The following is a 23,278-nucleotide window of genomic DNA, read 5'->3' on the forward strand; positions in this document are numbered from 1 at the left end:
ATCATTCGTTGTATTTCTGTTCTGTGCATATGGTTTCTTTACAGTACTGCTGAAATGGCTCTGTTGCTCAGCAACAGCAAGCTGAAATAGCAGCAGTCAGAGAAAATCTGCTGATTTACACTGGTCATAAAGTGTGTCTTCTTACCAGAGTGCAGATTTTGACAGAAGAGTGAAAGCCAGCCCTTGCCTTTGACCTTTTGTATTCACGGTACCAGCTGGGGAGATGTCAGTCCAGATAAAGAAAGCTAGCCTTTACCTGAGTTTTTGACAGATGGACTGGTGCATCCTCTGGGCGGAGCAGAACCTACTCTGACACCAGTCTGGAGAGTCAGTGGCTTCTCTAGGATTGAGTTCTGACTTTCTGGGCTCAAGGAGGGCTTCAGCCCTGTCTGTAGGTCTGCAGGCACAAAACCATGCCTTTGGCATGCCTTAGACAGGAGCAGGCTGAAAGTTACTATTGCAGCCAAATGCCATAAGTGTAATGAACAGAAGTTAGAAGTTTCCTAAATATCTACACTCCTGCCCTGATTACATAATTTTACTTCTCTACTTTTCTTAGCTATTTAGGTAATTTAAGAGAGAGCGTCACTTTGGAAACACAGAATCACAGGGTCTGGGAGGGATCTCTGGAGATCACTGAGTCCAACTCCCTTCACTAATGCAGGTTTCCTGGACTAGATTGCACGAGGAACTATGCAGGTGGGTTTTGAATACCTCCAGGGAAGGAGATGGAAGCCCTGTGGAAGGGCTTAGAGACAATAAATGGAGAGAAACTTATACCAAACTCAAATAAATGTTTGTTTAAAAAAAAAAAAAAAAAACTCCATGTGGTATAATGCGGTTATTTACCAATTAAAATACAGTAAATAACACATTTTACAAGCGATCTCCGGGATGTCAATCATACAGAAAAACTGTCAAATACATGAAAATGCAAAGGTTCATCAGAAAATGCTGCCAACAATTCATCCCAAGTGCTTCTCTCTTGGGTCTTTTTGATGCTCATAAAAAGGTGTATTTTTTTTTTTCCCCAAGCTCAAAAATCAGCAATATGAATTGTAAGCTACTTTTCTTTTATCTCTGCCTCAACAGGAACAGGAGTGACATTATGATCAGCGGTTGACAACTCTGCCTTTGTCAGGGGAGTTGGATCCAGGTGAACTTTAAGGTCCCTTCCAACCCAAAGCATTCTATGATTCTATGATTGAAGTGTGTAGGCTAATGCCAACTGAATGACCTAAGCATGGAGGAAAATATCTGTGGTGAAAACGTCAGTATCTGGCCCGTATTCTCTAACTGGTATCTTTGCTACCAATTATTGCCACAGATCTATGTTCAGTACTAGCTGTGCATCTCTTGGAGGTCTGATTAATCAATCCCATTATGAATGATCTGGTGTGCTGGTAGAAGTTATTATGTTGGGTAACTCCCATTGCCTTTTATAAAGGCTTTGAGGTAAAACTGAATGCTCATATTCCCCTAACTGCTTTGCATGACATCATTACTTGTAGTTGATTACATCAATTCAGAGGCTGAGAAAATCAGGTCAAGTTAGTTCTGCTTGTTGGTTGGGCTGAACAGAGCCATTCATTTTTCATAGAGAAGAGGTAGCAGTGGCTTTGCTGCTGTCCCCTCCTTTGCTAACCCATAACCAAGTTTGAGTATTAAGTAAAATGCTGATATAAACATAAAATCATTGCACTTATTGTTATAGAAAAACGTTATTTTTACTGGCATCTACATTCTTGGCCTTGAATTTTCTGTGCAACAGGGTAGGATTGAAACAATTTTTTTCACGAACTGTTGTAATCTAGTACAAACTAGAACACCTCAAATCTGGGGCTTATAGGCAATTCCTTCTTTCTCCTTATTTTGACTTTCATCACAAGACTTGCAAGTATTAGCAAAGCTGCTTGCAATTCATCTGTGTCCATCATGTGTGATGGTTATTAATTCACAGCTTTCTCCACTGGGCTTGAAGATTCTCCAGGAAGATTTCTTCATTTCCTATTTCCTACTTAGCAAATGGTACTCTGTGTTCCAGTTCTCTGCCACTATGAAGCTCTCTAAGGTGAATCCTATTGCTGTAGCAAGCTGGTCTTTAAGCCTTTAAATAGTACTCCTAATAAAGAGCTGAGATATGCTCTGCTCTTCGTTACTTTACATCTGATTACAGTGACTCAGATTTCACAAATAGAATTTTCTTTGCCACCTCTGAGTCATTTCCCCACTTTTTAAAACTCAAGTGTCTTTCCAGGCATATGTGCTTCTAAACTGTGACAGGTTGGTCTTATGAAAATCCTTCCAGCACAGCAATTTTCTATCTAATCAGGACAGAACAAAAACTTGTGATGGAAAAAGTCTCCCTGTTCAAAGATGATGGGGCTTTTGGGGTTTTTGGTCTTTCTTTACTTTAGAGCACATAAATATTTATTTATTTATTTATTTATTTATTTATTTATTTATTTATTTATTTATTCTTTTTAGGAGGGAACCTTGTGCTCCTGCCTTACAATTTGTGAGGGATGTCTCTTATTCCGTCTTTATACGTCACAGCAAGACATGTGATGTTTCTTCATCTTCAGATAATATGCTCGATTGGCTTCTGGATAGGTGACTTTGGAGAGCGGAAGCTTGTAGATGGCTGAGTGGTTTGTGGTCATTAACAGAAAGGTCAGCGCGGATAAACAGAAAGACCAGGTTCCTGGTGGCACCCCGAACTGCACAGAAAAACACAAAACACATATTTTACTGTCTGTCTTTCGTTTGGCCTCTCTGTCACAGGAATAAGTTGGAATAAGTTTTTTCAAGGAAATCTTGGCTTGGCTTTGTACGGAAGATCTCTGTGGCGATGTAAACTTTCTGTATGAGATTTTGATGTTGTTCACTGGCCTTTAGCATCTATTAGCTTTGGTGAGAAGGGTGATTTCTCTGTGCACCTGCAGAGGCTATGGATGGACCTAAGATAGGACCTAAGACTTTGGCTTCATCAGGGGAAGATCATGCCTTTCCAATCAGGTGGCCTTCTACGGTAGAGTGACAGCATGGACAAGGGAAAGGTGACTTCCCCAGGTCATCTACCTGGAATTGAGCAAGGCCTTCGACATGGTCCCCCACCACATCCTTATCCCCAAATTGGTGAAGTGTGGATTTGATGGGTGGATCACTCGACAGATAAGAAACTGGTTGAAAGGCCACTGACAGAGGGTGGTCATCAATGGCCCTGTGTCCAGGTGGAGGCCTGGAGTCGGTAAGGCTCTGTCTTGGGACTGGTGCTCTTTGACAGCTTTAGCAGTGACATCGATGACGGAATCGAGTGCACCCTCAGCATGTTTGCTGACAACACCAAACTGAGTGGTGCGGTTGACATGGTGGAAGGAAGGGATGCCATTCAGAGGGACCTCAACAGGCTGGAAAGGTGGGCCCAGGTAAATCTGATGAGGTTCAACACAGCACAGTGCAAGGTTTTGCATTTGGGCTGGAGGAATCCCAGGCATCCATGCAGACTGGAAGGAGCGGTCCTTGAGAGCTACCCTGCAGAGAAAAACCTGGGGGTCCTGATAGATGAAAAGCTGAACATGAGCCAGCAGCTCTTGCAGCTCGGAAACCAAATGGCATCCTGGGCTCCATCAGCAGAGGGGTGGCCAGCAGGGACAGGGAGGTGATTGTCCCCCTCTGCTCTGCTCCTGTGAGGCCCCATCTGCAGTGCTGTGTCCAGGTGTGGAGCCCCCAGCACAAGAAAGACAGGGAGCTGTTGGAGAGGGTCCAGAGGAGCCACAGAGATGATCAGGGGACTGGAGCACCTCCCCTACGAGGACAGGCTGAGGGAGCTGGGCTTGTTCAGCCTGGAGAAAAGAAGGCTGCGGGGTGACCTCATGGCAGCCTTTCAGTGCCTAAAAGGAGCCTGAAAACAGGAGGGGAATCAACTCTTGGAAAGGGTAGATAACTGCAGGACAAGGGGAAATGGTTTGAAGTTGAGGGAGAGAAGATTTTGGTTGGATATCAGGGGGAAGTTCTTTACTATGAGAGTGGTGAGGTGCTGGAACAGCTGCCCAGAGAGGCTGTGATGCCCCATCCATCCCTGGAGGTGTTGAAGGCCAGGTTGGATGGGGCCCTGGGCAGCCTGGGCTGCTATGAAATGTGGAGGTTGGTATTAAATTGGTGGAGGTTGGTGGCCCTGCCTGTGGCAGGGGGTTGGAACTTCATGATCCTTGAGGTCCCTTCCAACCCTGGGCATTCTGTGATTCTGTGAAGATAGGAGTGCACACAGAAACGTTCATTTACCTTAACTTTGTGCTGTTCTACTGACTGACTTTTTGTACTTGGTCAAAGGAACTAAACTGAATTTAAGGTTTTTTTACACACGTGGACAAACCTTTTCTCAACTACTGCAGGCAAAAAGTATGGCCTGTGGAAGATCATACAAGCTTCTAGGAAGAAAAATGGTAAATTTAAGTGGGAACACCATCCCCTGGATAGCCCATGATTCCTCATTCAGATCTGTTCTGCCTTCGGCTGAATTGCTTTTTGGATCTTCATGTTTCACCTCAGAAGTCAGGAAAATATAGTATGTGTTTAAACCTGTTTTTGGAAACAAAATCTTAGCTAATAAACTACTTACCACAGACAACATATTCGCCATTGTCGCTCCCAGATAGGCACTGAAGAGTGCTGTGAAAAAAAAAAAAGATAATTTCAGGTGAGTTTGGTTGCTCATAGCATGGAGGAGACCAGCAGGAAGAAACATCTCTCACGCTTCCTTGGGTAGCTCAACCAGTGCTTATGAAAATGGCTGGGAAGCCCTCTCTTAAAAATCTTTCCTTTGCAGCATGCCCTCCAACCTCCTGTGGAAAGGGCAAAACAAAGAAGACGTGAAGTGATAAAAAGTGTGAATATGGAAATAGAATCTTCTGAAACATGCACTGACATGGAAATAGGTTGATGGATGGAGTTAAATGGGAAAATAACCCTTCCATTTCTCCTGCCTCTAGGGCTAGAAGGTGGGTCAATGAGATACAAAGCTAAATCTTTTTTATATGCACACTGAATGAGCAATAGTTTAACTCCCAGCTCACTGTGATATTGAAATTTCATACTGAATTGCCTTATAAATAATTCTTCAATCATTCTGTGTTGCTTAGCTCATGCCTCTGGTATCCATTTCAGTAGACTGGGAAAATTATGCTGCCTAATTCCAGATGCAGACTGATCTTGAGCTCCAGTTTTCTTAGTGTACATAATTAGCCTCAAAATGAAGCATCTGATTTCAAAGATGTTAGTTAATCTACTGATTGCTTCTTTTGTTTTGAACACAGCTCTTAGCTGCAAGTCAACACACTGTTTTTATCTTGTCAGGGTGCATTAGAGCAACAGCTCTAACATCCACCTCCACCGTCTGTCTGTCTAGCCCATGTCTGTCCAAAAGTGGCTATCTGGCTTCAGTCCACCTCTAGTATCAGTGCATCTTATCTTGTTTCAAAAGGAAGTCATGTTAGTAATGAAAATCCATAGGGTACATACCACAGGCAATTGCCAGCAAATGTGTCTGCCAGGTGAATGCGTAGAACATGCCCCCAATGGCAATGCATGAGAGGGAGCTGTTGTAGCTCCATAAACCAGAGTAGATCGTGCTAAAAGGTGTTGCTAAGCTCAGTGCTGCAAAAAAAAAGTCAAAAATATATCATTTCTTAGCCGAACAGCTGAGAAATAGCCCAAACTCTGTTTTTGGGAGCTCAAGCCTGCATGTCTATGCTGAATTCTGGTTTGTTGCCATGTTGTGACAGTCCAAGACTAAAGACACTTCAGACTAATGTACTCGCTGTGGATTTTCCCTGGTACTGCTGAGCTGAATTTGGCCTTACAGTTGCAGCAGCAGATATATTAGTCAGCGAGCGTACATTTAAACTCTGAACGAGTCCCTAAGGCCTGCACAGTCAGACTTGTGGCAATGACTTTTATTAAGCTGCTCCTAAAAACATCAGGATATATCCAGAAATGAAGTATTTCAGGATAGAAAGCCATTTCAGCCAAAAGTGCATTACTTTCTTCCGAAGATTTCCACCGTCATAAAATGGGGTAAGAGAATGTGGAAGTCAATCAAAAGAATTCTTAAAACAGAAGAGCTCGTTTTTTTTTCAAGCAATATTTCTCCAGTGGAAAACACATTTGCAACTATAAATGTTCCAGCCACTCTGCTTCCTCTTTTATTCTCTGCATATACCTGTGGATCAAATAAAGTCCTTACCTGCCAACATCCCCACTGCTGATCCGATTGCTGCATGCAGGCAGATGAGTGGAGATGAGATAAATAGAGCAAGCAGGAAAATTCCCCCAGTCCAGGGATTATCACAGCCATAAACCTGGCCCACCCCAATTGGAATGGATTGCAGCAGCTGAGTGAATGAAAGAGAAAAAAAAAGACAACTTTTTTTTCTTAATCCTCTTTGTTGCTTTGTTAAAAAAAAAAAAAAAAAAAAAAAAAAAAAAAAAACAACCACCAAAAAAACAACAAAATCAAGCCAAACCTAGTTTAGGTGGTCGCTTTCAACCTAGTTTGGCTGAGTGGTAGAAATTCTGTTTGTTTCAGGAGGTTTTATGAAAATGGTGGCTTGGATGGGAAGAAAATGATGGACCATTCCCAAAGGAGTGGATGTTCCCCTGCTTTGGACAGGAGAGAAGAACTCAGATTGGCTGGAGGTATAGAGATGGTTTAGAGAAAATTTCCTTCAAACTGCTCTGCTCCATCAGCGTGGAATGGTTCATTTATAGTACCCATAAAATTATGTGTCACGGTAAAGGTTCTTTTGGAAATGCAACCTGTGTGGTTTGCTATTTAGTGCCAATTAACTTCCTTAATCACTCCCTGGGAACCCCTTAAAATAGACCACTGAGCCTTAGGGGAAAGTGCTAACTCTTCTGTCTGCTGTTTACTGTGCTATGCAGCAGAATAAAATGCTTCTTTGGAAAGGTCCCACTTGATTATTAACTAAAAAAAGTTTGTAACATTTCTGTCTTAGTAATATCTGCTTTATCATGCCTCCTCAGAAAGACTGCTTTCTGATGCATTTTCACAAGTACTCTGAGTGGAAAGCTAAAAATGACTTATGAGTTAACTGACCCTTAGCATAACCTTTGCTATGAGGTGGTCATCAGTATCTGCACAGTAATGGATAAATATGTTGCAGACAGCCTTTGAAGACTGTACTATAAATATTTAGATTCAACTGCAAAGAAATGATACTATATCCCCAAAAATCCTCTTCTTGTTTTCAGGATATCAGAAATCTCAGTTCCTGGAGTAAAGCCTTATGTATTGGATAAGACCTATTTTGTAAGTGCAGTGTAAATGTATTGCCAGGCCTTATTATGGTGATGTAAAGGGGGATAAGACGGTTCCATAACGCTTTTAATGGAGAAAGCTGTTTAGGGCATTCTACCATTGACATGTCAGCGTCTGTCCAGGTGATGTTTGGTGTTGTTGTTGCAGGCTGAATGACGGTTGTAGGGAAGAAGAGGTTATGGGGTCCTGATGCAGCCAGATAGAGGGTCAAGGCCAAGTTGAAAGGCAAGGTGAAAACAGGCAGATCCCACTTAGAGAAGACTGAACCTAAAGCGCTGGTGAAAACAGGGCTGAAAGAAGAACAAAATGGTCTCACTAGGAGATCAGCAAATTCCCTGCCTTCCACAGGTCACTTAGCAATGTATAGATTCCTGCTGTGCTATGCAATATGGTACGTGGTGAATTTGGTGAACCTGAGGGGACTAGGGTCCTCTGGTCCTCCACTGGTCTGGAGTTATTCCCCAGATCAATAGCTGTGCTTAGTTTTTTATTTAATTTTTATTTTCTGAAATACCTGATATGGATTGTGTAGAGGGTACTAATGCCAGGTCTAACTGACCTGGAAAGAAGGCTGTGTGCCTTTGTTCAACCTTAGGGATTGGGTCCATCAGAAGGCAGATATCAAAGGCGTACTTATTAAGGTGAGTATAACACTACATGAACTTCTGGCAGATGGATAATATATGGAATCTAGAAATCTCCAACTAGATATCTGGGGACCAAAGACCAGCTTTCAATATTTTCATTATCCAAACACCTGGCAGACTATGGTGCCATATTTATCAGTAAAGTATTATTAGCTCTTTGTTTCCATAAGCATCAAACATCTTATCTCGTGACCACTGAGCAGCCTTTGTGCCTGGTGAGGTAAATTTTCACGGCACTTTTACACAGCAACTTAAATAGATGAAATGCTTGTGGTTGATGATGGCAGGGAATCACAGAATCAAGGAATCATAGAATGGCCTGGGTTGAAAGGGACCACAACGATCATCTAATTTCACCTGAGACAAGAATGAACTGATGCATCACATGGCTAACGTTTAGGGCACTGAATTACATAGGACCTGCCATCAATTTTCCTTTTGCTCGTTTGGTTTATTTATGATTATGGGAGTACTACACCTGTTTAAAAGTATAAATTGTAATCCAAGATTTAGAAGCACATACATGTCAGTCATGTTTCTTTTCCACTGTAGAGTGCATAGCACATAAAGACACAATGAATCACAGAATCACAGAATTGTAGGGGTTGGAAGGGACCTCCAGAGATCATCGTGTCCAACCCCCCATGGCTCAACCATTCCTTCAGTTAGGAAACCCTGGGGCTGGAGTTAGAAGCAGAGATGTCTCACTTACCATGTCACTGACACCAGTGCTACCGGCAGTAGAAGCCACCAATGGTAATCTCCCTTAGCAGAGAAGACTGCTATGAGCAATCCCACCAAGACCCCATTGTAGCCATACAAGCCTGCTGCTATGGCCGATCTGAAGAGAAAAAAAAACCACAACAAACAACTATCTTGAAATCTTTTCCCTGCAGGTGCTTCACCTGCATCATCCCTTCCTATCCCATATAACCAAGACTCTCTGATGCTGACCTGCCAAGGCTTGTGTACTGACCTTCAGCTTCACACACCTGAGTACACACTTGAATCCTTTAAGCACCCCCTACTCTTTCCATCGTTCATAAGTGTCCTCGCAGAGCAGTTGTAGCTGGTGTTGTTGAGAAGATCAGTCTAGCCCTAACAGTTTCAACTAAGGATAGGTGCTCCTTTCATCCATGATTCTTATTTCACACGTATGTGAAAGTCTAATACAGTTTGACACATATGTGATAGTCTTACCTGTCTTGACCCAGAATAAGTGCTGTTAAGGTTGAGACAACTGTTCCTAAGCAGCCTGTGAGTGTCCACCATGGGTTCTGCACCAGGAAACCAGCGACTACGATCAGACCACTGAGGGGATTATTGACAAACATCACCTGGGAGATCCCACGCAGCACCCAGTCAACAAACTGGATCATGATGGGCTTATCTGGAAGAGATCAAATTAAGTAATATGAATAACTAAAAGCACACGGATGAGACTGATTTGGGATAGGTTATTTATTTTTAAACTCATAAACAGTTTTGGCAGAGTGACTTTGGCAGCATGACTGAAGCAATGAATCAAAAAGACTCTAAAACCTGACTGAGAATGGTTATGGTCTGTATTGAAGTCTTGCATCTGGAAAGCTGAGATGAGCAGAGTGGTTGCCAGAGTCCCGTGCTGAAGAGTATCCTGGACCAGTTTCATATACACTGGCTAATTTATGAGGCCTGTGCCTCAGATGGCAAATTGTACGTGTAGCCAATTGCTGATTTATTATGGGGACCAAAGACACTTACCTATGTGTAATTTGGCTTCACAGTGGCGCTAGGCTTGATAGAAATGGATCAGCTGGTAGGGGAGGGAATATTCTGAAGAATGGCAGGGCACAGAATAACCATCCTAGCCTGTGTTCTTTGGTACTACATTCATTTTATCCGTGGCATGTCAGGAGGTAAATGTCACCTCAGCCATCCTCAAGATTTAAGCAGCAGATGTGGCTCTCTGCACAAAGCTGCATTTTTCCCATAGCACAGAAATAATTCAGGGCAGATATCATTTCTGTTCTGCTCCAGCTTGAATCCTGTTACTGAGAAGTTAGTTATTACTCTTTTAATATAATTCTTCTTTGGACTCCCCCAGTTAGTTATGGTGAAATAATAGCTTTACCTTTCAGCCAGGCACCAAATTCCTTCATGTCTCCTGTGATGTACCCAACAGCTCTGCAGACTCTCTTTCCGCCTTTACTTAACTGACTTTGCTTTCTTGGCTTTCTTTCCCCCCTGGTTTCTATCTTGACATCAACGCTGTTTTCCATGGTGAGGATCTGAGCCTTTGGTAGAATCCAAGGAAAAACAAATAACATGCAATTCATTGCAATGACTCTTACTGGTGTCTGCTTGTCCTTTTTTCTACATGTTATTTCTCAAATAGAATCATAGAATCATCATAGAATCATAGAATGGCTTGGGCTTGAAGGAACCTCAAGGATCACCAAGCTCCAAACTCCCTGCTGCATTCAGGGCCAACAGCCTCCCTATTTAATACCAGACCAGGCTGCCCAGAGCCTCATCCAACCTGGCCTTGAACACCTCCTGGGACAGGGCATCCACAACCTCTCTGGACAGCTGTTCCAGCACCTTACCACTGTCCTGCTAAAGAAATGTTTTTTTTTTCTGGAGCTGAAAGAGGAAAATTCTTCGTCTGAACACCTGATTCCCAGGTTTCCTTGAGCATGGTTTCTCTCTTCATGCTCACTTGGGACTTTCCAGACATTCATACAGCCATGGATTTGAACACTCAAAGGAACCACTGCCATTATGTCAGTGTTATTTCACCTGATCTTAATGCCTTGATCAACTGTATTACTTTTTTTTTTCAGAAATCAAGCAGTTCTAATTTAAAAGGTGACTTTAAGCAGAGCGAGGTGGCACTAACAGACACTGGTTTCACACAAGTTGAAGTTCACCTCAAAACCCAACTTGTTAAGAGTTTCTACCACACTTAAGAAACTGCTGCAATTATTCCATACACCTCACACAGCTCTAGACAACTTCATTCAGTCACATGGCTCAGAGGATTGCACCTAACTGTAAAAACTACTTAGAAAAAATGCCTCATAGCTGATTTGTTACTTGTTTTAAGGGCCAGTTCTCAACATGAACTCAGCAAGTTAAAAGCATCCAAACTTGCCCTGGAGTGTGCTCATTTTTTTGAGGAGGAAAAGAACTAATTGTTGGTCGTTGTTTAGACAAAGAAAAAATAAAGACCATAGAATCATAGGACCACAGAATGACCTGGGTTGAAAAGGACCACAATGCTCATCCAGTTCCAACCCCCCTGCTATGTGCAGGGTCACCAACCAGCAGACCAGGCTGCCCAGAGCCACATCCAGCCTGGCCTTGAATGCCTCCAGGCAGGGATGGGGCATCCACAGCCTCCTTGGGCAACCTGTTTCAGTGCCTCACCACTCTCTGGGTGATGAGATGAGATTGAATGTTGAATAAATATAGAAGCAGAGATGCCTTGGTTCTCCCCAGTGAGTGCAAGAAGTAAAGAACTTTGGTTGTGAGTTAGTAGTTTAAGTAAGGTGATAGATGCACTTAAGTATCGCAGTTGGTGCTCAACTTGCTCAACTCGCATCTTTAGTAAAAGCCTTCTTGGCAGCTGGAGAAAAGAATCTGTATTTTAGAAATAGGGGTGAAAAACAATTAAAGCAGCCTCCTTCCTGGGCATTAAGCTTGCAGATGGGTGGAAGATGTACATCCTGGCCAGTTCCCTGTTACTGCAGATATTATACATAACAATGAGCATTTTATGTCTTTGGGAAATTCCCAACTAATTCAAGGATAAGACCAACATGACACTAGCTGAAGGCAGGACCAGTATGTAGAAGAATGTGGAATCTGCCTTTGGGTAGGACACAAGGGCAAGGAGCTTAGCTTGAGGAGGGAAAAATGAAAAAGATGAGAGCACTGTTAAGGACAATGTCTCAGTGCTGGAGGGCTTTTTCCTGGCTCAGTTATAATTCATTACTTTGATTCATTAACCTTTGCTTTTACCATATTTTATTCTGAAATAATGGAATAAGTGAATTGGATGCACTTTCACTTAAATCAAAATTTCCAGCCAAGATAAATGCTCTTCATTTGGTGAAAGTGCATTTACATTTTCAATTTAAAGAGTCTTTCTCCCTAGGTAACTTAGGCTCTCTCTGACACTAACTCGTAAAACCACATGCTGTTGCTATTGTACTTTCAAAGAGATGCTCTGTGTCCATGTTTCCCTGCATCCTGAGTAGATACTTTTATTGAGAATGTGCAGAGATATGGAGATGCTCTCCCATGTGGAGTGAAAAGTGCTGGAGCCACTTTCTGGTCCACTTGAACAGTGGAATTCTGTAGTGAGTGTCTGAATGGAGCTTCATTTCTTTCTCATTTTTACCTTGCAGCATGTAATAACTGCATACTCCAAGCCCTTTTATTTTAGATTGGATATAAGAAGATTTACAGTAAGGGTGGAGAGGCAGTGGCACAGATTGTCCAGAGGTGTGGTGGATGCTGGAGACATTCAAGGTCAGGCTGAGCACCTGATGGAACTGTGGGTGCTCTGCAGCAGGAAGTTAGATTAGATGGTCCTTATGGACCCCTTCCATCTCAAACTATAAGCTTGGTTGTGATGTGTGCTGTGCAGCTTGCACAAACTTTGGAAGGCAGCACTGCACAGTGCAAGAGAATTACCCAATACCCGTGTTGCACCAGGGTAAGTTTAGGTTGGATATCAGGAAAAATTTCTTTACAGAAAGGGTTGTTAAGCAGTGGAATAGGCTCCCCAAGGAGGTGGTTCAGTCACCATCCCTGGATGTGTTTAAAAACTGCTTAGGTATGGTGCTCAGGGACATGATTTAGCAGAGGGTTGTTAGAGTTAGGGTAATATAGTTGGATTGTGGTTGGACTTGATGATCTTTAAGGTCTTTTCTAACCTGAGCAATTCTATAAATTCATTTGCTCTGGATTTTAATGGACTGGAATGAAGTCAGCTCAGTGAACTGGCATGGCAAAAAGGCCAGGTGAGCCACTTCCACTATTCTGGTCTGAATTTCATCTCTGATGAAGGCTGTGTCAAAGCCTTGCATATCTGTTCTTCCAGAATATTTTAAATGAGAATGCTTTGGAGGTGATCATGGGCATCACCTGGTTAAATTCATGTCATTTTTTCCCTGCTTGTCAAGTGATGTGTCTACGAAGGTGGGCTGCTGGAGGGACATCACATGGACATCAGTCCAAATTTTCTATTACACAACACATGCTACAGTGGAAGGGTGTAATTATGAAACACCCCAGCACTTGCAGAGCAGCCTGGTGGTTAAACCAGACACACATTTTGGGTTTTTGTGACACAGTGGAGGTCCATACCCAGTTCTGTTGCTGGCACGCTGAACCACACCCCAGAAGCTGCATGGTGGTTTCCTCCTGTGCAGTGGTTCAGCTGCCACTGACTGTGGTGATAGGTATTTCTGTCCCTTGGAAACTCTTTTCCATAGCTACATAGCTACTCAGTCATCCTGAAAAAGTATGAAGTACCAGTGAGCCACTTGGAAAATGGCAGCAGCGGAGGTAGAAGAGAACCTGTGGGTCTCTTCAAACAGCTTGTGAAATTATGAGACGTGGTGGCTGCTCTGCACGCTCATCCTAAAGGTTTGTGAGCACATTACCCTGCCATACAGAATAGGTAATGGCAGCTCTTTAAGAAAGGATAGAGGACAAATGGCACCTCATCCCAGAGTAATAGAGATGTTCAGAGAATTTCAGCACAGAGATGTCTGAATTTTAATTTAAGGTGAAAAGTGTCCCTGCTGATGGGGATTGCAAGAAGGCTGCTCTACTGCAGGCCTTCTGAACAGCCATTCAAGTGGAGTTAATGTGTCACTTTCAGTCAAAGCACTCTTTTTCCTAGTGCACAAAGAAGGAAAATGGAAATAATTCTGAAAGTGCTATTCTATAGGTACAGAGTACTTGATTTTTTTATTTTTATTTTTATTTTTTTTTGTAATTGCTTTTTTTAAATTCCTTAAATCCATTTGTCTGTGGTATGTAAAACACAGTGTTGGTGTGCAACAGCAAGTACTGATTTGTGGTCTGCTGTCAGCACAGAGTAACAATCAAAAGCTTTTTTTCCCCATAGTGTACTGTGCCAGAAAGCTGGCTTTGGGGCACTGCTGCTTTCCTGCAATGATTACAGATTTTTTCTGCCTCCCCTTGCCTGGAGGTCTTTGTGCTGCCAGGTACAGATCTCACTGATGTCCTCACTGAGGATGTACATGTAAGCAAGAGTGAGAGTTCTGCTGCTAGAAGTATCCAAATACTTTTGTATCAGCTGTTAAAGAAGAGCAGAAAAGTAAGATGTTTCTCTTGCACGAAAGTGAAATCATCACAGAGGCAGGAAGCCAACATATCGGGTTTCTTTGTCATCTTTTCAGAGTTAATAAATGTCCTGCAGCAAAACCCTGATGTTACACAACCTCATGTTTCCCTAAATCAATTTCTCTTCCACTTATGTACATTTTGACCACGCCATGCCGTACCTATGGCATCTCAGCAATGCCTCATTAAAGCTGCAGCAGAGCAGACTCCATGCTGCTTGCTTTCCTACAACATCTGGCCTGCAAGAAGGTATTCATTCACTTGCTAAAATTAAGGCAAGCCCTGGCATACAGTCATTATGTACATACACAGTAATAGCAGTGCTGTGCTTGCAGCTGGGAAAAGAAAAGGGCTTTTATATGGCTAATTGTTCAGTACTCATAGGTGATAGTTATTCCCATCTTGGTGTCTGTGTTGCTCAGTGTTGTCTTTTACCTCTGAAAATGCAGCAAAGTTACATAGGACTTCCTCTTCTTTCTCATTTTTTCCCTTTCCCTGTTAGAATTTCGCTACAAAATCAAAGGGATAGAAAGTACTGCTGGTATTTGTTTGCCCAAGGAATTGCTGCCACACAATTACAGCCATTGTATCTTGCATTCTCCACATTGTTGCTGTGAAGTGTGCAGGCAGCCAGCTCAGTGTGTGCAGCAAGTTTTTAGAGGAATTCCTGCATCCAAGCACAATAGGAGGAAAGGGCCAGATCCTCAGCAATCCAGATTCTTACATGAACTCTATAATGTTAACAGGGTTTTAGTAAAGCTGCTAAGTGCTGTGTTACATATATGCGAACACACGCATGCATGAGCATCCACCCCATAACAGAGAGATTATAATGCACTTGACCCTGACTGAAAAAAAAATTAGCTCAGGTTTTCCCACAGACCATAGATTGCAAAGCATTTGTTCAGAAGGAAGCTCATCCCTCAGATTCAAATACTCATTAAGCCCATTCCCAATTCAATTTTCAGAGATCTGTCTCTGGGACAGAGAAATCCAGAGATGCTATCACATTAACCACGTACTATTACTATCTGGGCATTTTTCATTTTGTAGAAGAGAAAGGCAGTGAAAGGAGGTGTTAAAGAGTCCCAGCTTTTTTTTTTTTTTTTTCCTCAATGTTCAACCAACTGTGCTAAGAAGTCCTAATAAATCCTCAGCCTGCTAGAAAATTGTCAATAATTGAAATTCCTGTGACATTCCCTAATCTCCATGTCTCTCTTGAGCCTCTGCTGCTCTCATTGAGGACTTTTAAAAGCTCTTTGTTTCATGTTTTGGGGAGGAAGACCTGGGTAAGTTGGTCACTAAACCATTAACAGGGTGCATCTTTTTGGCTGTGCATTAAAAGGAAGGAACAACGTGCTCTTACCTTTTGGATGACCTCGGGGACAGCTGTCTCTTTGCTGGCTACTAAGGAAAGCAGGGATAAGAGTGGAGAAAAGAAAATGCCCCACCAGTTTATATAGGCTAGCATGGCTCCTGTTCTGATATTACTAATTAGTTGGTCTCTCCTCCCACTTTGTGAGCTCCAAACAAATATCAAGAAGGTTCCCTCTTGAATTCCCCACCTTTCCTCTTGTTCTGTCCTTGGTCTCTTGCCAAAAGCCTCTCCAAATGTCGTCTTCCCTGCTGCTTTTTTTGTTGTTTTTGAACTAAGTCTCCTTTAACTCTGTCCTTTCTCCTCCAAAATTAAGAGGGACTCCAAACTTCCAAGCAGACTCTAAGTATACCTACACCGGACCTCTCCAATGTTAACCTCCGTTACCCAGGACCTCTCAGCATCCTTCTATCCTCCCCTCCTTCCCAAAATGTTGCTTTTACGGTGGTGAGGAAACTCGATTGCAGATGTGTTGATGTTCCTGCTGTGAAGGTTTTAGAGCTACCACAATAACATGCAGCCTGCTGGATTCAGCTATTTCTGGGCAGTTTTTGGAGCCACTATTCTGTTAACATACTGGAATGGAAGACTTGGTTCCACTGTCTAATTTTTCTTTTTTTTTTTTTTTTCTACCAGTTGAGGATATTTTGTCTCTCTTTTTTTTTTTCTTTCTTTCTTTCTTTCTTTCTTTCTTTCTTTCTTTCTTTCTTTCTTTCTTTCTTTCTTTCTTTCTTTCTTTCTTTCTTTCTTTCTTTCTTTCTTTCTTTCTTCCTTTCTTCCTTTCTTCCTTTCTTCCTTTCTTCCTTTCTTCCTTTCTTCCTTTCTTCCTTTCTTCCTTTCTTCCTTTCTTCCTTTCTTCCTTTCTTCCTTTCTTCCTTTCTTCCTTTCTTCCTTTCTTCCTTTCTTCCTTTCTTTCTTTCTTTCTTTCTTTCTTTCTTTCTTTCTTTCTTTCTTTCTTTCTTTCTTTCTTTCTTTCTTTCTTTCTTTCTTTCTTTCTTTCTTTCTTTCTTTCTTTCTTTCTTTCTTTCTTTCTTTCTTTCTTTCTTTCTTTCTTTCTTTCTTTCTTTCTTTCTTTCTTTCTTTCTTTCTTTCTTTCTTTCTTTCTTTCTTTCTTTCTTTCTTTCTTTCTTTCTTTCTTTCTTTCTTTCTTTCTTTCTTTCTTTCTTTCTTTCTTTCTTTCTTTCTTTCTTTCTTTCTTTCTTTCTTTCTTTCTTTCTTTCTTTCTTTCTTCTTTTTTTTTTCCCCCCCTTCTTCATTTTTAACATTGCCTCCCTAGCCTGCTGGAGGAATCTGGACTATCACAAGTGTGGCATATTTGAGAAGTTTATAAGACTGTGAAATATCTGTGAAAGGCAGAGATGAAACTGGAGAGGAGAGTTTTGAAAGAGTGAATAATAGGAGAAACAGCAGCAAAAAATCTTGTGAACTTAAGGAACCTGTCAGGCTAATTTAAACCACAGCTACATTCACTTTAGGACTCTAAAAGAGTGATGGCTTAGAGAAGCAACCCTGCAACTTCATCTGACTGCCAGAGTAATGAGTTGTTGAATAAGAACCCATCTAGCTTTATGACTTTGCTCCCAGCTCAGGGGAAATAGAGTGTGTGTTCCGTGAATGAAGTGATGTTGTTTGCATTGTGTTAATTCCCAGGATGCATCTCTTTTGATGGAGATGTTTTTAACAGGAGACTGGATTCTCTTTTTCCCCTAGTGAGCAGGGTTTCTGATGATGGCTGTTGGTTTAATGCTGCTGCATGAGCAAGTGCTTCTCTGATCTCACAGGCACCAGTCAGATGCTGCCAGACACTGACTTCGTATCCAGCAGAAAAAGTAGCATGAAGAAAGGAGGTGCTGCTGAGGAAGATGCTCTGCTCCACTTCAGTACATTTTTTCCCCTTCACTATTTGTTTCTCCTCAGGCTGCCTTTGCTCTCTGTCTTGTAAGATGCAACTCAAAAGAAGAGAAATGCAATGGGTAACTCGCACGGGAGATCCCCATATGAAGTGTGGTGGGCTTGAATTTTAGACTTCATGTTTTTCATGTCCTCCAAGAGGCAAGATTCAGGCTGCTGTGTCCAGTTCTGGCGCTTTAAAGAAGTTGATGTGAGATGCAGGTGTGGGATGGATGTCTTGGAGTAAAGCTTTTTGTAATCAATGAGCTGGGTAATAAATAACAAGATCACATTCTGCTGATATCTGTGTAGGAATGAAGCCTCTGACACAGCCTGCTTGGTTAACTGCAGGCATAGGAGACATGAGATTCACTGACTTGTGACAGGGCCACTGGATTGTAGATACAACCAGCTAAGGGGAAGGCTTAACTGCTGCAGCATCTGCATTAGGAAATCTATATGTTTCCAACCATTATCTTCCGAAAAGGACTGGGCTCATTACTAGCAGGCTGAGAGCAGGAATCACTTGCAGGAAGACCTGCCTGCAGCTCTGTGCCCAGGCATTGCCTAAGGGTGGGACTGGTGCAGAAGAGTGGGAATGTTGGAAAATGTTGTATGTGTGTGCAATTAAACCTATGCCAAGTTAGGTGCCAACCTGCCAACCTAAATGCTTGATGAAGTATGTCTTCATGCTCTGATCTTTTGGGATTTGGGCTTCAAGGGAAGACTGGAAGAGGCCATTCCTTGAGATGGCTCTGAGAAGTCCTCCTGGACAGAGATCAGTGGTTGACATTGTCAGAAGAGGGTTTGGTGGCTGGATCCCAATCAGACTTAGTACTTGAGCTATTTGGAGAAGTGCCAGAATGATCAGGCAGGAGCTGAACTAGCTGGGTACAGTGTTTGAACGTGTCAGCTCTGCCAGGAAACACTCATATGGCCCTAACCCAGCTTCACACGCTCTGTTTCCGTGCCTTTCTCAAGGCTCTGTTGCCTTCAAGAGGGAAAATCACTTAGCAGATTGCCATTATGCTGATGGTTTTGGCTGTGTTCCTTGGCTCCAGTTGCACTGCATGGATCAGTTCTTCACAGGGAGTTGCAGCAGCTCCTGGACTCAACAGGTACTTTAAAGTGACATAAATCCACATATGCAGCTCTGCAGATTGCTAAAACTCAGAACATATCCTGACTCTGCTAGGCTGGGCTGTTTGTGAAGTGTGGATGGTATTTGCAGGTTATCTCTCACTGGTGTGCAGGTCAGTCATGGGATGCCATTAAAAAGAGTCTGACTGCCTTTTTTCATTCTCTCATCAGATATTTGCACACAGCGATAAATATTCCGGCAAACATTCTCTTCTCCAGGGGAAACAGTCTCATCTCCCTCAGTCCCATGTACTTCCCAGCTGGGTGCCCTGTGGACCCATTTCTCCAGCCTGCTGAGTTTCATCTGCATGGCAGTATGACCCTCTCTTTGGTGTATTTGCCATTCCCCTGAGTTCTGTATCTTCCATGGATTTGCTGATGTTGCAAATTACCCTACATCCCAGATCATTAAGATAATTTTTCATGCAGAGAGTGGTGAGGCACTGGAACAGGTTGCCCAAGGAGGTTGTGGATGCCCCATCCCTGGAGGTATCCAAGGCCAGGCTGGATGTGGCTCTGGGCAGCCTGGTCTGGTGGCTGGCAACCCTGCACATAGCAGGGGGGTTGAAACTAGATGATCTTTGTGGTCCTTTTCAACCCATGCCATCCTATGATTCTATTTTTGTTTTGATTCTATGTTTGAATTTTTGTTGGGTAACAACACTATTGACTGGCCTCTATCTGATTTTGTTCCTCTGATTACAGCACTTTGGGTTCAAGCATTCAGGCAGTTTTCAACCCACCTTTCTGCTCACCTATCTTAAGCACTTCATTAACTTTTCTATGGAGATGTTTACAGCAGACAGCCCCAAAAACAGTGCTCCAGTGATTTAAGTCTGTAGGATAACACACGTTATAAGTCATCTCTGCAGCTCACCTAGACTAGCCTCCTGCTGTAATACTTACTGAACTAATAACTCAGATTGCTCCAGTCTCTTTTTTTTTTTCTATAGGTAGGTGATACTCAGCTCAGCTGCTGGCTGGGGAGGCAGAAATCGTAGCCAGTAAAGGCTGAGATATCCTGGAGGCCAGGTATCTGGAGGAACACCAGCAAGCCTGTTCCCATCAGTATTTGTGGCCACATTAATTTTATCATCTTGTTTTTATGAGTAAAAACAGAGTGGAAATTTTTGTTTCAGAAGGGAGCATGCAAGGAGTCTGTCATAATCTTGCATTTGTTTGCTGAGCAAAATAGCTTTGGGTTTACATAGAATGGACCAAAAGCCATGCTAATGCAGGCAGCTTCTGACCCTTCAATTGGGCCTGTAAAAATTCTCTGGACAAAGCTGTTATTTGACATTCCTCAGCATGATGGCTGCACAGTACTTTCTCTAGCAAGTTGCTATCAGGAATACAGGCAAGGAGAGCCGTCCAGCTCTGCTGTTCATCTCCCTCTTGTGGTATGTCTCTGGTACTGCTGCGTATACAGCTATAAAAATCAGCAGATATTCTGTCAAGTTCCAGAAGCCCTGTGAATATCAATTCCCTGTCCCTGGCTTAGCTCCCCAGGTTCTGGTGACTCTGGACACTACTAATGATGCATGCTCCAAATATTAAGTAGGTCTCATAGCACACACATTCTATGTACTTGCTCTGGAGGCCCTCTCTTAGGTTCATACTCTTCCTGCAGACCAATGTGCTGAGTGTTGGGTTAGCAAGCAATCCGTGACTTATTTGTGGATTTTCCAAGGTGTGTATTTAAAATATTGCTAACAGGAGTGAAGAATAGCTTTGAGAGTGCCAGCAGCCCAAAGCCCCACCTGACAATAATTGTGCTTTTGGTTCGCTGTCTAGGTAGCAATGATGAGCTGCCCCCCAACACAATTCTATTTACTAGCACAGAGGTGGCTGTGGCATTGAGTACAGGAGATATCTTTGAAGGATACCCAAAAAATTGAGTGATGTATCTCAGGAAGCCTGGTGGAATACAAGTAAAAGAAGAACTAAGTTTATTTATCTGGTTGAGTCCCCCCTTTTGAATTTGTTTTCCATTTTCCTGGCAGTACCATCCCTTTTCTTAAGAGCAGTGGGCACTTCTGGGCACAGGCCTGGAAACCTGTGCATTCGTCTGGAAGACAATAATCTCTGGTACAGCTGTTTTTACCTTCAGAAACCTTCATATCCTCTCCTCTTTCCCTGTTGTGTACATCTGTCCTGGAGGAGGGAAAATCAGTTCTGCTGGCACTTGGTGTGATCCTGTTTGTTCTTTGCTCAAGGTTCTAGGAGCTGGTGGTGAGCAAAGCTCTCTGCCTCATGCCGTGCATCTGAATCTTGAGGCTTCTTGGTTCCAATGTCACTTGTTCCTTTGTAGACTGTATCAGCCAGATTGAAACCTCTTGAAATGCTAGAGAGTTTGAAAGCTAAGGCTAAGCGTATCATTGTGTTTCGGGACTTCAGGAGTGGAAACTGCAACTCAATTCTTAATTTCAGCTTCATAGAATTGTAGAATGACATGGGCTGGAAGGGACCTCAAGGATCATGAAGCTCCAACCCCTCTGCCACATACAAGGCCGTCAATCATCACATTTAATGGGCATTAAACCATTGAACCTGACCAGGCTTGCCAGGGCTCCATCCAACCTGGCCTTGAACATCTCCAGGTCTGGAGCATCCACAGCCTCTCTGGGCAGCTGTTCTAGCACTTCACCACTCTCATAGTAAACAACTTCCCCCTGATACTCAACCTAAATCTTCCCTCCTTCAAATCCTTGCCCTGTGTTTCTGGCTCCAAGAAATAGCCCAGATCCAAAGGGGCTTCATTTTCCAAATCTATCTCAAGACAGCCTGAACTTCATGAGAATGTTAAAGCTGGCCACATTTTCCTCATTTTTATGATGCAAGACAAAGTGTTTTTTTTGCTGCTTCATCCAATTTTGCAGTTTTAGGCAGTTCACTCAACACCCCTGCATCTCATCTCAGCTTACTTTGAGTTTGTCTTCCTTTCTCCTTTGTCCCTGATAACGGGGATTTCAGTCCCTCCCTGCTTTCAAGGAAATAATCCAATCTCACATGCCTGTACATTATAGGACAGGCAGCTGTTGGGCCTTAGCAAAGAGTGGAACACTGACTTGGTTCCAGGAAGAAACTCTCTTAATATATAAATCCCAGTGGCTACTATTTTCTTGCTAAGCAGGCCGTAATAGAAGTGAAAGCCACTGTGCATGGCACGAGTTGCAGGTCTAATCAATTAAACAAAGAGGACCAGTTGCTTCTGGAATTGGATCATCAGACAGTGGGAAGAAGTAGAAAGTTAATAATCAGTGTAATGTTTAGTGGTGTAGCTGCACTGGCTGTAAATGCTTGAGGGATTTTGTAGGCAGAACTCCACAGCAGCATTTTCATATATGCACATAAGCACACAGATATTCATTTGCTGTGAAGATTCACATTTTGTAGTAGATAATAGAAAAAAAAAAAAAAAGTTATGGCTGCTGGCTAATTCAATTTCTGGGAATGGAAAATACCCTGAACAGGACTTAATTTACTCAAGTGAAATAAAGTCACTCAGCTACAGTAAGAAAGCTGGTTGATAGCTTGTCATCATCTTTGCTTTTCTGTTTTTCTCCGCAGCCAGGAAGTATCTGCCTGACTTCTGGCTGAGTAGTTTTGCAGAGGTTTGTGGATGGCAGAGGAAGGAGCTGTCAGTGCCGAGTTAAATGAGATAAGAGCAGAAAAGCAAAACATAGCACAGGCAAGGGTGCCCTGAAATGAGGGAAAATGAGGGAAAGAAAGTGCATAGCGATATTTGTGCAATGAAAGGATCTTTCCATCTGTCTTGGCCTTGTGCATAATTTGTTCTGTGGCTGCAGAGATGTGCTAGTCAGCCTGTGCATTATGTCTAGGCATTCTGATGGTTGAAGTATCTGAGTGTTTTTGGAAGTGCTCTCACCTGTCTGTGTGCTTCACTCCTTCTGTTCTGAATGAAGTTATGTATTTTGGGAGCATGGATTTAGCTCTACCTCAACATTTTGTGCAAAGGGTTGTCCCTGGAGAAGGATGTGAGAATGCAGATCCATGGCAGCTTAAGCTGTTAAATGCTCTGAGCTGCATCTGGATATGCCCAAACACAAACTGTTCTTGTTCCCAGGCAGAGTGTAGTAAAACAAACCTTTGCTTTCCACAGGTCTGTCCCTGGTCTTCTCATCTTGCCACTGGGACGTGTGAATTCCTGCTGCTGCAACAGCTGCAGGAGTTTGTAAAGGACCCTCTGAGAACTGAAAAATCATCTGCAACCAAGAGTTTGTTCCCTTTTTGAACTCTGCAACTTCCAAATTAAAACGTGCACTTCTGTTTAAAGAGAAGTGAGGGGAGAGGATTTGGCAAACCGATCTCTAAGGGTGGTGGCACTTCTGCTACCTTGCAAATGTGATCTGTTAATAAAAAACAAAAAACCAACAACCCAAAGCTCACCAAAAAAGACCAGCCTCCTGTGCTGGGGAATACAACACAGCATTGCAGACTGGGGATATCTGGTATTGACAAAGCACAGAACAACTTCCCAGCAGCTGGAAAATTTAGGAG

General features: G+C 42.7%; 1 protein-coding gene across 1 annotated transcript; it reads right to left on the minus strand.

Moving 5' to 3' along the window:
- Positions 1 to 2,535: 2,535 nt before the first annotated feature.
- Positions 2,536 to 15,822, minus strand: LOC125686704 (urea transporter 2-like). Its single transcript, XM_048931029.1, has 9 exons — positions 15,719 to 15,822; positions 10,100 to 10,262; positions 9,187 to 9,376; positions 8,699 to 8,827; positions 7,437 to 7,629; positions 6,245 to 6,392; positions 5,521 to 5,655; positions 4,622 to 4,671; positions 2,536 to 2,720 (listed from the first exon to the last, which is right to left on the minus strand). The coding sequence occupies exons 2-9, from the start codon at positions 10,245 to 10,247 to the stop codon at positions 2,544 to 2,546; spliced, it is 1,170 nt and encodes a 389-aa protein (XP_048786986.1). The 5' UTR covers positions 10,248 to 10,262; positions 15,719 to 15,822; the 3' UTR covers positions 2,536 to 2,543.
- Between the last annotated feature and the right edge of the window lie 7,456 nt (positions 15,823 to 23,278).

The sequence above is a fragment of the Lagopus muta genome, chromosome Z (assembly GCF_023343835.1).
Source record: "Lagopus muta isolate bLagMut1 chromosome Z, bLagMut1 primary, whole genome shotgun sequence".
NCBI lineage: Eukaryota > Metazoa > Chordata > Aves > Galliformes > Phasianidae > Lagopus > Lagopus muta.

Excerpts from the sequence above, each read along its gene's own strand:
- LOC125686704 (XM_048931029.1), bottom strand. The coding sequence starts at position 10,247 with ATGGAAAACAGCGTTGATGTCAAGATAGAAACCAGGGGGGAAAGAAAG. Across the intron at positions 6,393-7,436 it reads CAGACGCTGACATGTCAATG|CTGCTGCAATCCATTCCAAT; the intron begins GTAGAATGCCCT and ends TCATTCACTCAG. Across the intron at positions 5,656-6,244 it reads AGCAGTGGGGATGTTGGCAG|CACTGAGCTTAGCAACACCT; the intron begins GTAAGGACTTTA and ends TTTTTTTTGCAG.